At 39.4% G+C, this 14,149-nt stretch overlaps 1 protein-coding gene across 7 annotated transcripts in view; it reads right to left on the reverse strand.

Annotated features, from left to right (window-relative positions):
- Positions 1–14,149, reverse strand: part of Tbc1d1 (TBC1 domain family member 1) — a 167,065-nt gene that overhangs the window by 36,280 nt on the left and 116,636 nt on the right. For 6 of the 7 annotated variants that reach the window (XM_090343719.1, XM_090343718.1, XM_090343723.1 and 3 more), the window contains one exon: positions 3,380–3,565. In XM_090343719.1, the coding sequence (XP_090199845.1) occupies positions 3,380–3,565 (186 nt within the window). The remainder of the gene's footprint in view (positions 1–3,379; positions 3,566–14,149) is intronic. The other variant, XM_090343720.1, reaches the window with a different exon arrangement.

The raw sequence follows: 14,149 nt of genomic DNA on the forward strand, positions 1-14,149 counted from the left end.
ATCCCAGGGGTATTTACTAGCTACTAGGCAGCCTGGTGATTCTAGACCCAGTGCTACTTTCCTCTCTACTTTTATGGTTTTTTACACAGTATTTTTATTCTTTTCCCTCTTACTTTGAAGAATTTGTTTCCTAGATCCTTTTAAACAATTCTTCAATCTTCAGAATTCACATTTTAAAAAATGTCAACCTCAGATTTATTTATTTGGCTATATAAAAACATAGTAAATCTCCCTGTCATTAAGCTAACCCTTGGGCAAGTTAGGTTTGGGGTTATATGCACTATGACTGGACCCTATGCTGAGTTCTTAGCATCAACGTGGTTTCTTCACTTTCTTTAAGATAATTTCTTTTAAAATTTCATGTTTTAAAAAAAATTTTTAAATAATTTTTTATTGTGATTAATAGAAGGGTTACATTATATTCAGCAGATGGAATGTGCATAACTTCACAAACATTGATACCCTTTCTCACGACATGGTCCCCATTCCCTCTCCCCCCCCCCACTTACCTTGACTTTTCCGCTTCCCTATCCAATTTCAAATAATTAAGCACATATAAAATATATCAGATAACAAGGTGAAATATTGTAACAATATGAGATAACCAAGGGATGGAAAAAGAGATGAGAGATAACATAGTATGTTAAGGACAACAGTCACACATTATATGGCTTTTGTTTCCTTATCCTGAAGGTCCTTACATTTAGTGTTATACTATTTGGCCTAATGTCTCTAGATTTTGTTATACTGTAAATCTCTGCTAGGAGAGCCCAAGGTTTCTACTGATTATGACAAATGAGGGAGACTATCGGGCCTATGTTCCTTTGAGTCTGGCTTACTTCACTTAATATGATTTTTTCTAAGTCTTTCCATTTCCTTACAAATGGGGCGATGTCATTCTTTCTGACAGCAGCAAAGAATTCCATTGTGTATAAATACCCCATCTTGTTGATCCACCCATGAATTTCATGTTTTAAATTAGATCATGTACGATAAGTACTATATAAGCTTGTTCCTTTGCGGTATTTCAGTATCAGGCTTAATCAGATTTATCTAGAGGAACAAAACTTAGTTGATTTGCTTCATCAATATATCAAATTAGCCAGATACTGGTGGTCCACACCTGTAGTTCGAATTACTTGGGAGATTGAGATCTGAGGATGCAGTTCAAAGTCCACCTAGGTAAGAAAAGTATGTAACATTCTCATCTCCAAGCACCAAAACAACAACAACAACAACAACAAAAACAAAGCCAGAAGTGGAGCCATGGATCAAGAGGTACAGTGCTAGATTGGAACAAAAGCAGCTCAGGAACAGCACCCACTGCTTGAGTTCAAGCCCCAAGACTGACACAAAAAAAAAGACCTGGGTTTGATTCCTCTGTACCACATACATAGAAAAAAGCCAGAAGTGGTGTTGTGGCTCAAGTGGTAGAGCTCTAGCCTTGAGAAAACCCAAGGACAGTGCCCTGAGCGCCCAGGCTTGGCCAAAAAAAAAAGGTATCAAATTAGTAAAAAGGACATTAATTTGTAAGTTGATCCATATTTTTCTGACTGGCTTAGTGTAAGTAGCATTTACATTTAGTCCTAAGATTGGCAAAAACATATTACTGGGATTGTGCAAGAAATTTCATTATAGCATGATTTCTTTGACACTGAATGTTTACCAGAGGGCATCTGGCTATGTCAACAGAGCCCAGCCATCTTGCTGCTAGCCCAAGCAACAGCCTCTGTTTGAGAATCATGACAACCTTGCTACCTAAAATTGGAGGCCTGGAAAATGCTTTATCAGCCAAGGCACACAGCAAATCTTCAGTAAACAACAAGGTTCCAATGTAAGAATTATAGCTGCAGGACCCAATCTTTCATGGTATGAAATAAGAACTGCTCATGAGAGTGGGGAAACAGAAAGGAATGAAATCACATGGAATTTTGCAGGGGTTTTCTAAACATTTATTACCATGTAATAATGGATATATGAGCTGACTGGGACTTTGAGATTAATATTCAGCTCTGATACATCAGAGCCTGTCCAGGCAGGCTATTGATGTCCTATCCTCGCTCCTGCTTTGGTAACACCAATTTTCACAGACAAAACTCTTCTGCCAACTGCCACTGTCCATTGGAAAGCTAAAAGTATCAGCAATGAAATGCCCCTGCATTTGCAGAGATTGTAGGAAGCTTTATTATTTAAAAATTTCTTTGCGATAAACATGCATTATTAATCCAAGGAAATTCTTTCTGTAAATTAAACCATGCTCATTCAAATCAAAATGTAATGTCATCATGTAGTTATGGAGATATAATATTGATCAGATTAATATAATATGGAGTTACATGAATTAGTCATATAAGCAATAACATATCCAAATCATGGTTGTCTTGAATCCCACCTTGCTGTCCTGCATTAGGCTAGTCACATTCTTATTTTAAAATGGAGGAAATAAGTTTTCAAAGAGCAACATAGAGTACTGCTAGTATGAAAAAGAGCTTATACATTTTTAGTCTCAACACAACAGCAAATTAGCTGTGTAATTTTGAGAAAAATCACAACTCTAGTTGACAAATGTGGATAACATGGCTTGCAATGCCTCCAGAAACACTAATAAAATATTCGCTTGGGCCAGGAGTTTGGTCTAATGGTAGAGTCCTTGCCTAGCATGCAAGTCCCAGGTTTGATTCCTCAGTACCATATACATAGAAAAAAGCTGGAAGTGGCGCTATGGCTCAAGTGGTAGAGCTCTAGCCTTGAGAAAACCCAAGTACAGTGCTCATCAAGCCCCAGGACTGGCAAAACACACACACACACACACACACACACACACACACACACACACACACACACACACTTGCTTGATAGATTCAAATGTCAAGAAACAGAATAAACCACAGAAACAATGTCTTCATGTATGATGCATATTCTTCCAATTTCTTTCCCAGAGAGCATGCAAGTTTGTTCAAATCCTTAATCATCTTGAAGGACCACTTTGCAATTTAACCTTCTTTTAAGAAGCAAATGGAAGGGGGGGAAAAAAACCCTTCAGCATTGCAATAGCATTGAGTATCCTACATGACCAATACTGCTGCCTTTTATTTTTGCAATCTCAACATATATATGAATGTAAATGTGCTGTAAAGCTATTATTCACCTGATATGACTACAAAAAACTTCTAGGCAGTGTGGTAATGATGTGCACACAGGAAATAACAATGGGTAAGACTATCTTAATAGTCTCAGAAAGTAAATAGTAAAGAAATATGTTTTATGTTAGACTGTTTTCATTATTTAATGACTGCGTGTTTATATCTGATATGATTAACTTGGATTCAAGACCAATTAAGATCATCAGGCCTGTCCAATTACAAAATGACAAACCAACCTTGTAGCTTCTGATTTTCCTTCTCCATCCGCAGGAGGAGTATCTGTTGCAGAATAGCCTTTTTCCAGAGCTCTCGAAGTTCACGTGATGTCCTTTTCTTTTCCTCTGTTACCGGGCCAAATGGTCCATCTTCACATACTGGTTCTAAAGGAGAGCGTGGGGGAAGTTCACCAAGCTCTGAATAATCTGAAGAAAGAACATTCCAGAATGGCACTTTTCAACAACAAAAATGCGGTCAAAACACTGCTATCAATTAGCAAATTGTACTTATTTAGCAAAGATAAAATGACATTACCAATTTCAAGTTCATTTTTGTGAAATTGGCACTTATCAGTTATACCAGGGGAGATTTCATTGTTACATGGAATACATGTTTATATGCTATTCCAACTGATGTCCTAATTACATAATAGATTCACATTTCAATTTTCATTGCAATAAACTATACTGAGCCACAAATGAGATAAATGATACATCAAATAATAACACACGCTTCAACTGATGAGAAAATGTCTTTCTTTTCAAGGAGTAGTATTTTTAATCTCCTGAAGTTACTTAATAAACTGTATTACTAATACTAGCAAATGATCACTAGAAACTACATTTGTAAAATCATTTATTTAGCATTCAAAACTACCTTAAAAGAACTTAAATCGAGGAACAGAGGGCTGAAGGACTTTGACCACTGTCACACAATTAAGAAGGAGCAGAACCCAATTAGAATTAGAATTAGAACCCAAGTAGTCGGCTTTGGTGTATATTCTTATGTATAATATAGCTAACTATTCTGAAAGAGCAAAACATACTGAACAGACACTAATGGAACATTAACAGATCCTCTGTCCCGAGTGAATATTGTGCCAAATATTTATACCGTCAATCTTAGTTAATCCTAATCACTGCAAAAGACGAAACAAACAAGTATATGGACCTCTTTCCCTCTGTCTCCATTTGTATCCCAAAGATGGCTAAGGACAGGTTAAAGTGCTGTCTTCCCATATCTGCACCGTGCCATGTCATAAACTTCCTCCCTGTCCTTCTCCACATCTCTACTTGTCGCATAGAGGAAGATGACTGAACCTGAGCTGTGGAACTCCAGGAATTTTGTGCTGGATCTAAAAATTTTGGTTTCAGGGCTTCAAGTCTTTGACAAAAATAACCTGGTCTAATTCTCTTAAGAACCCTATGATACAGAGGATATGGCACCCTTTTTATAGCCCAAATAACTGAGGCACAGTGAGGTTCTATAACTTGGCCAGTCACACGCCCAGGAAGTGAACCATAATCTGAAACAAAAATATTTTCCTCCAAAGTAAAAGATGGTTTACTCAAGCTTCTTTACTATCCATGTGCACAAGATACACATGGACCCCTTGCTAAATAAAATGCGGATTCTGGCTCGGTATGGCAAGGGGAGCCTGGAGTCCATAGTTCTATCAGGCTCCCAGTGATGCCGCCATTGCTGGGTCTGGAAGCCTGTGAGTAGCACGTGGCACACCCTCATAGAGCCCTATGGATTAACTTAATCAAGTCAGCACACTTCTTTCCTTCCCAGCTACCACTGTGAGCACAGTGCAGGTGCTGCTCTCAGTTGCCTGCAGAATAAGACTTCATTGCCAGGCCAGAGCTGATCCCAGACACTATCATGGCTCCAAGGCCAGAACATAAAGGATTACAAGGATGAATTCTAACTTCACCTACTGCAAAAGCCAGTAAATAAAAACAAAAACAACAGCAGGGTTTACAGCTTTAGCATGACTGACATTTGGGACTGGATAATTTGTTTTGTCAGAGGAATACTGCAAAAGATTTCACAACACCACTGGGCCATACCCATGAGATGACAATAGCACCGCTCACCCAGTATTAAGCAGCAAGCTACCTCCAGACAGAACTACAGTAAAGTCCCCTGGAAGGAGGGACAAATGCCCCTCCATGAGAACCTGGTCTCAGAGGAAAACACAAAACAAAACAAAATGAAACAATCACTCTTTTTTTTTTGTTTAATCAAACCCTATGAGGGGATAAAAATAGATCCTTTCTACCCAAACGTATTTGATGTGGTCAAAACTATGGATTGTAGAGTTTATAATTAACCACAAAAATTTTAAATATTACCTTTTGTTCATATTAAGAACATCCTGGTTACAAAATAGTAATTTATAAGTAAGAACAGTTGAAATATCTATTTGTTCTAAATTTGGCCTAGCTAAATTAGTCCAAGTGGGCTATTTTCTTATCAATGGAAAGAGATCCGGCTTTAGGACAGGCTATATATAGTGTTTTGCTCAGTTTTCTTTCACATGTGTGAGTGCAGTCCTTGGAGATGTGAGCTTCCATACACAGGGCTTAAGAGATGGACAAAGTGGGGGAGTAAAAGGAAAATGCTGGGCAGTTGTGAGCTGAGACCCTGTTCTCATAAACATTTAGGCAGTATTTTAAAGTGGATCATTCCTAAATCAATCACTGGGTCACTTACATGTGCCCAGGAATGCGAACTGTGAGGAAGTCTAAGAAGGACTACTGTCACATCCATAGAGGGCCGGCTTCTTCTGTATTCTTGTTGAGTGGGCTGCCCAAAGGACAATGCGGAAAAGCAGAACTTAGCAGCTAGAGGCTGGGCTTGGGGTTGTCCCATCATTGGGCCAGACTTCTAGTATCCCCTTTTAAACGTATGGCCTTTGTGGATTCCAGTCCCTCCGTGCAAATGTAAGAGAATGACATTCACCTCCAACTGCCCGGCTGTGGCCACCACAGGCGCTGACAGGTACATTAATAAAGTTTGAAAAGCAAAAAACCAAAGGGCTGTGATACCATGTGAATGCAGGATTAGATTGTGCTTTTCTGACATCTTCTATAATGACAGGATATGGAGTGCTTAAATTATGTCGACTTTCAGAAAACAACATCCCACAGGTTCAAAGAATTTTAAATGGAGTCATCAGTCAGGGCCCTATGACACAACTGCCTCCATTTAAATCATTGCTGTGTCATTCCCAATAGAGCTGTAAATATGATCTGTGCTGGAGGGCTGATATTTTAGATACCAAATTATTCTCCAAATCTGCACTGCATTCCCCTTTCTCTTTTCATGCAAATGTGCAGGAAAAAGTATGGCATTGCTTCAGCTGTGAATAGTACTGGTATTGAGATGTAAAGGGAAAAAGAAACATGTACACAGTCTCCTACTGGTCTGGTATCTGGCTCTCTAAAGTACAGGGCAGAGCTTTCTGGTACTTTTACAAACACTGGCACTTAATGTTCAGAACTGGTTTTCCTTCTTTTTTAGACATGACACCAAGTTGCATGCTAAGTTCCTGTCAGAAAAAGGAACTTAAAGGGGGAGGGGACAGAAGCAAGAGATCTTTATTTTCCAATTCCTGGATTTTTACTGTGTATTAGTACACACAGAACATGAGTAGATTTTTGCAAACAGGAAGAAATTAAGCATTAAATCTGTAGAGTGAACACCAACAGGGATTAACAGCTGCAGCATCTGTTGTCAACAGCTGAAGAAAACGTTTTTAAACATTTTTTGTTGGTTTTTATTGTTGGTGGTGGTGGTAGTTTTTGCTTTTTAACAGGGGGCGGGGGAGGGGTGCAGAAATAAAGGAAGAAGGATAAACAAATGCAGTCATGATATTCAGTATACACTGTGTGGAAAATTAACTATGCAACTTGTGAGCAGAAACGGGAAGTGGAAAATGTAGCTAAGGAAAGGAAAGGGTGACACTGTCCAAAAAGAAATGTACTCATTACTTGGCTTAGGAAATGACAACTCCTTTGTATATCACCTTAATAATAACAAAAACTCCATTTAAAAACTGATTGACCATATAGATTTAATGCTGTCAAACAACTTTCCCTCTACTACAGCAGGAAGGAGAGGTCAGGAAGACAGAACTTTCTATGTTCCTGCCATGTTCCAGGCCTGAAGCACAAGGAATATACACAAATAAGTGATTAATTGACTCAACACTACCCTAGAACTTTGTAAGGTGTTTTATAGGAAATAATCCAAAGGAAAAAAAATCACAATTTTCTATAGTTACATAATAAGCTGGCTACAGAAAAACATTTTTAGGTAAAAAAGTCCATTTGGAGAAAAAAATACTTTTAAGTTCTTGCCGCCTCCAAAGAATGTTGCTAGAAATCAAGGTATGAATAAGATAAAGTCCTTCAAATTTCAACTGGGTGACTGAATGTTATAACTTGCAGAATAAAAGAAACATAAAGGAAGTGTTTTAGAAAGATGGATGAATTTCTGCTGTTTTTCAGGTTAAGAATACAGGCCCTGGAGACAGGGTCCTGGTTGTGTTGCCTCACACCTGCAATCTTAGCTACTCAGGAGGCTGAAGACAGAGGTTCAAGCCAGCCCAAAGCAAGAGACCTTTATCTTCAATTAATCACCAAAAAGCCAGAATTGAAGCTTGGCTCAAATGATAAGGTGCTAGCCTATTAGCAAAAACCTAGGCCCTGAATTCAAAGCCAGTACTGGCACAAACATAATTTTATTTTATATTTATTTATTGCCAGTCCTAGACTTGAGCTCAGGGCCTGAGCACTGTCCTTAGGCTTTCTTAATGCTAGAGCTCTACCACTTGAATCACAGTACCACGTTCGGCTTTTTCTATGTATATGTTACCAAGGAATCAAACCTGGGTCTTTGTGCATGCTAAACAAGCACTCTACTGCTAGGCCAAACTCCTGGCCCCAAACATAATAATCCTGAAAAACTGTTAACAGGTCACTTGGTCATTCTACATCTCAGTTCCTTCATTGGCGAAAGTTGCATAATATTGCTTATCGCCTAAAGTTAACATTAAATCAGTAAATAGGGGGAGACTGGCACATAGTAATAATTCAGTAAAACACCAACTACTGTTCTTGTTTTTGTTATTTTGGTCAGTCATGGTGCTTGAACTCAGGACCTGGGTATTGTCCCTGAGCAAGTTTGCTCAATGCTAGTGCTCTACTACTTTGAAACCCAACTCTACTTCCAGTTTTCTGGCAGTTAATTGGAGACAAGAGTTTCATGGACCTTCCTGCCGGGCTGACTCTGAACCACAGTTCTTAGATCTCAGCCTTCTGAGTAGCTAGAATTACAGGGGTGAGCCATCTTATCTTCATAATCCCTGTTTTTTGGAAAGGGGAAGTAATATTTGAAGAACAGGTAACATTCAGACAGGTAGAAATGATGGGAGCCATTTACCATCAGTAAATGGATGAAGTATGAGTAGCATGTAGTGGTAAGATCAGCTCATCATTGTTAATGATCCATTTTAGCTAGTTCTCAGATGGAACTCATATGAAAACAACAGGGTTGAGGAAGCCTAGATAAAGGTCTTGAATACCTGGCCAATCTCTTCATTAATTAGTAGGAAATTTAAGAGCCTAGAAGAATAAAGATTAAGGGAAACTGCCTTCCTGTACATTTTCAGCACTAGAAGGATATACTGGCCACCAGGGTGTGCATGGCTCCTAGGCTCAAAGGTCATTACAAAACAATGCCAACAAGTGCTTGCTGAATAGCTACCAACAGAGAATACAGCCGAATTCTGCCTAAGATGGAGAGCAATGGGAGGTGACAGGATGTGACGATGAGGCAGGCATCCCCCAAACTAGTCACCTATGCTACTAAGTTCCAAGGCTGTGTGAGGACCATAAAAGATGAGAAAGCCAAAAGCTCAGACATTGGCTAGTTAGGTGTAGGTCAACAACCTAATGGAAAAGCAGTCAAAGTGAATGAAGCTGGGAAGTCAGGAAGGTGGGAACGAGACCAAGAGGCTCTTCTAAAGGAAAAGGCAAATAGCCAACACCCTGGGAATTCTATCAATCAGTACACATAACTGGCTTCCTCCCTTCCTGTCTGAGCTCATCTGCAGAGAAATAAGGCACCAAGGACTTTATATTTCCCCAGTGGTGAAAGGATGGTAGCTATAAATCTGAGATCTACAGAAGCTTGGGGGAGAAGAAAGGAGCACGTTATAGACAAAATTTAATGTATGTGATAAAATAATCCTTCTAAATAAATGCCATGGAGTTTTTGAATCTATAAGACAAATGATACACTTGTTGAGGCTTAAAGTCAAGACCCAGTTCTTGATTAAAAATAATAAATAAGCCAGACTTAGTGGCGTATTACTATAATCCCAACACTTTGGAAACCAAGGCAGAAAGATTATAAGTTTGAGAATAGCTTGAGAGAGATGCTGGGAGAAGAGAAAAAAAGGAAGAAAGGATGGAAAGAAGGGAGGGAGGAAAAAAGGGAGGGAGTTATGTCAAATTATGAGAGGCCAGCACCTGTGCTATGTAAGACCTCCATCCTGGCACAGTAAAAAAATGACTTGCCACTAAGTTTTTGTGCCAGAGAGCCAGGAAGCAGGAATTATATAGGATTTTCCTGACTGGTGTCCATACTGGGGACTTGAGAGCTTGTTTGTAGGTACTAACAGGGAAGAACCACTACTCATATATCCTTGACCAAAGAATGGTTTTCCTCTTTTTGGAACAGTGCACAGCTTTGGGAAGAATATACATAGAGTGTAACGGAAGAAGAGGACAGATGCCTAGCTAGTCAGACCAAATCATGCCTGGTGATCTATGGGGTGCCAGATGTCACTGTCAAATCATCCTCAGCCCAACTCATAGAAATGAGATCAAACCTTATTCATATGGACACTATATGGCTGATGTTCAAACCTCCTGTGTACACTTCATCATAGCACAAAGTAGCATAGGGGCTTGATCTAGAAGCTTGGCTAAGAATTCAGTCCATAGGAGTAACTTCCACACCACCACCAGCAATAGCTGCCACCTTTCAGGAGCTTGTTGGAAACTCACACTGCCTCACCTCTCTAGATATGCTAAATCACAAATTGCAATGTAGTCCCAACAATCTAGCTTTGTGTAATTAGGAATTCTGACGCCTACAAAAACATAGAAATTTTTTGGCTCTGGAACTCAGCACTTTTTCTGCCACTGGCTTTAGTTGTAAGTTTATCTTATTCGTTGTGTCACACTAAATGATAATGTGACACTACAGAAGAAGGTTACTATATTTTATTGTTTTGTGTTGTTGAGCATCTATAGTGCATATTAGACAAGCACTCAATCACAGAGCTAAATAAATACTTTGCCCTTGGGGTATCTTTTAAATAAATGAACAATTAAGCAATGACTCCACCCATTATGGATGAAATGACCATTAAATAAAGTATAAAAACATAGCTTGCTTTCGCAATACTGGCCAAATCACATATCTTTGTCAATTGTTTGAACTAAAATTAATGTCATTCTCTTAAGAAATGTATTTGGAAAGTAACCTCTCCCTGCTGACCCAGGTCAACCACCCACACTAATCTAGCAGTAATAAATTTCCTTCCAGAAAAGTTTCAGATCTGTACATAAATAGTCAGAGACATAGACCCTGATGAGTCACTCAGAACAAACAGAAAAAATATACTACTAAACCCATGTTATACTACCCTCAATCCATGTTATTTAGCCACCAGCAAAAGAAGAAAGCTTGTTTACAGTGCCCCTATGGGTGTGCCTCCTCTCCAGACCTCCCTCCAAAAAACCAGGACACTTCCGGTCTGCTACACTCTGCCAAGAAAGGCGCTTTTTGTTTCTCAGTCATTACTGGGACATGACGAAAAGGATGGCAGGGAAGAAACCAACTTCCTCATCCTGGAACCTCCTCAAGCATAGCACAAGGTATTATGAAGGCCAGGACTGGACCTGGAAGAGTACAGTGGTTGCATTTTGTGAAGGGAAGCTTTCAAGCTAGACTACAGGAAGCTATCTCCAAGTCCATGCCAGGGGCCAGAGCAGTGATGGGAAACAGAACTGACTTGGGTTGGGCTGCTACACCTAAACCTAATCATTTCCTAAATACCAATACATTGGGGGGTCAGTATATAAACTAGGTGCAGGCAAGGGAAAAACAACACATTCAGTCCATAGCAGGAGCAAGTATCACTCTAAACCACTCATCTGCTATATGTATTTTAGCAAAACAGATTTGATTCAATGTTTTAAAGGGTCTTTGTAACTATCTTTGAAAGAGTCCAGTCAGTAGATAAAAGTTTTGAAAGTACAAGTAACAAGGCTCTATTATGAACATGAGGAAAAGAATGATCTTGAGTTGAACCTTGATTGTTTGGCAAAATTCTTTTTTGAAGAAGGATGAGAGACCTGTGGCCAAAGACAGGGATCTACTAAGTAAAGGAATTATGTACTATAGGTCAGAGCTGCCCTTAGTAGAACAGCTTGCTAGGTTGGCTGTTAGCACAGAACTGACAGCAATACACAAATTGGTCTTTATTCAATTTTAAGCCAGGTCTATTTTAAGCCTGGCTATCTGGTCTACCTTTCATCCCACTTCACCTAACCTGCTTCCTTGCCAGAACAGGACAATCTGACTTACTGCATTGTAGGAAGCATTAGGATAGTTCTTCCAATATAACCTGACCCTGGCACACAGCCAGGCAGATGCTTAACTAACATGCTTACAGTACCTAGAGGATCATGGAGTACAAGGCCAATGCTTGAACATCTGTCTAACAGTGGAGGAAAAGATAACAAGTCTGCAGATTCAAGATATAAGATTATCACAGGCTTTTTATATAAACTCAAAATAAGCATTAAAGATATTGTTCCTTTATACATTTACAATATAGATGAGTGGATTTCAAGTATTTAATTTGTATTTTAAAAACACTGCTGGGCCGGGAGTTTGGCCTAGTGGTAGAGTGCTTGCCTTGCATGCATGAAGGCCCAGGTTCAATTCCTCAGTACCACATACATAGAAAAAAGCTGGAAGTGGTACTGAGGCTCAAGTGGTAGAGCTCTAGCATTGAGAAAGCCCAGGACAGTGAGTGCTCAGGCCCTGAGTTCAAGCCCAGGACTGGAAAAAAAAAATCAAAACAAAACAACAACAACAAGAAACACTGCTAAGCTTGGAGTAGAAAAGGATTATTTGTAATCACCAAATCGTTATCATTTATGGCACCCCTTACATCAATTTTAAAAAGTAAATAAAAGACCAGCTATGATAGCTTACACATGTAATCTTCGCTGCCTGGATGATAAAGATAAAAAAATTATGGTTCAAGGCCAAACCAGGCAAAAAGGTGAGAATCTCTCCCATCACAATGAAAAAGCTAGGCATGGTGGGTGCATACCTGTCATTCCAGCTATGCAGGAGGCTCAAGTAGGAGAATCACAGTCCTTTGGAACCATAGGTCTCTGTGGGAACTATGGCCAAGTGCATGGAGAATGACTGGTGAAAACTGCTAGTTGTGTGAGTGTCTAAGTAAAGACACAGCAGAGTGTCTATCTTCTACAGTAATCCTGTCAAAAGACAGGAGGAATATCTTTGTATCTTTGTGTATTTTATCTTACTACTCCTTGATATCTTGTTATTTACCACTGAAATGTGCTCTTCTGATTTGTTCCCATAATTCCTTTAAGCTAGACACTGGATAATCTGACCCTATAAAAGCAGAGTGCCGGGAAGGCACCACCATTTTAACCATGTCTGTCAGACTCATTCCCGAACCCAAAGAATTATTAAAAGATTATGAAATAGCCAGGTGCTGGTGGCTCACACCTGTAATCCTAGCTACTCAAGAGACTGAGACCTGAGGATCACAGTTCAGTCAGCTCAGGCAGAAAAGTCCCTGTGAAATGCTTATCTCCAATAAACCACTAAAAAATGCCAGAAGTGATGCTGTGGCTCAAGTGATAGAGCACTAGCCTTGAGCACAAAGAGGCTCAGGGAGAACACCCAGGCCTTGAGTTCAAGCCCCAGAACCAGCAAAAAATAAAATTAAATAATAAATAAATAAAAGATAATGAGATGATACTGTATGGGCATTTCTTCATCTGTCACCCCAGTGACTGCTAGATGAAGCTGCAACAGTCTGGACCAGCCTGAAAAAAATACAATTTCCTACCAGAAAAATAATGTTAAAGGGGTATAGGTGCGGTTCATGTTGTAGTGTCTGCCGGGCAAGTGTGAACTTTAAGTTCAAACTCGATTACTACCACCACCAACAGAAAACAGAACCCTGCAGGTTTATTAAGACTCCTATTACAGCAGAAGCATTCCAGTTTACAATCTTGAATGTACCTCTATCAGGTTCTTAGCATTTTCCCATCCTTTTTCTTTGGTCTTAGTACTTGTATCCTCTATTTTACTTGCTACCATCAAATCTACTTTCATCTCAATACCTACTATAATGTTCTGTATACAAATATGCACTCATTGTAGCTGTATGTTAAGTAACACAGTAATTATCTTTTGTCAGGGCAAAGATTTTATCTTACATGCAAATCTTAGGACATCCATTAAAAACTTCACTAGTGTGCTTTGATAATGTGGCTCAAAACCCATTACAAGGACTAGAAGTATGTACTTCACTCGTAGAACACCTGCTTAGCATGCCTGAAACCCTAGGCTTAATCACCAGCACCATTTCAGAAAAAAAAAAAAAAGACAAGACAGCTTTACAAATACAAAACAAAACCAACCAACAAACAAAACACAACTCTAAGTGGAAGGTAAAACAGTTGTTGTGGGCTGGGAGCATGGTCTAGTGGTAGAGTGCATACACGAACACCAGGGCCATGCTCAAGGTTAACACTCTATCACTTGAGCCACAGTACCACTTCCAGCTTTTTCTGTGTGTGGTACTGAGAAAGTTCAAGGACAGTGCCTAGGCCCTGAATTCAAGACCCAAGACTGACAGGAAAACAACAAAA

Source organism: Megascapheus bottae, chromosome 13, assembly GCF_031878675.1.
Source record: "Megascapheus bottae isolate mThoBot1 chromosome 13, mThoBot2.hap1, whole genome shotgun sequence".
NCBI lineage: Eukaryota > Metazoa > Chordata > Mammalia > Rodentia > Geomyidae > Megascapheus > Megascapheus bottae.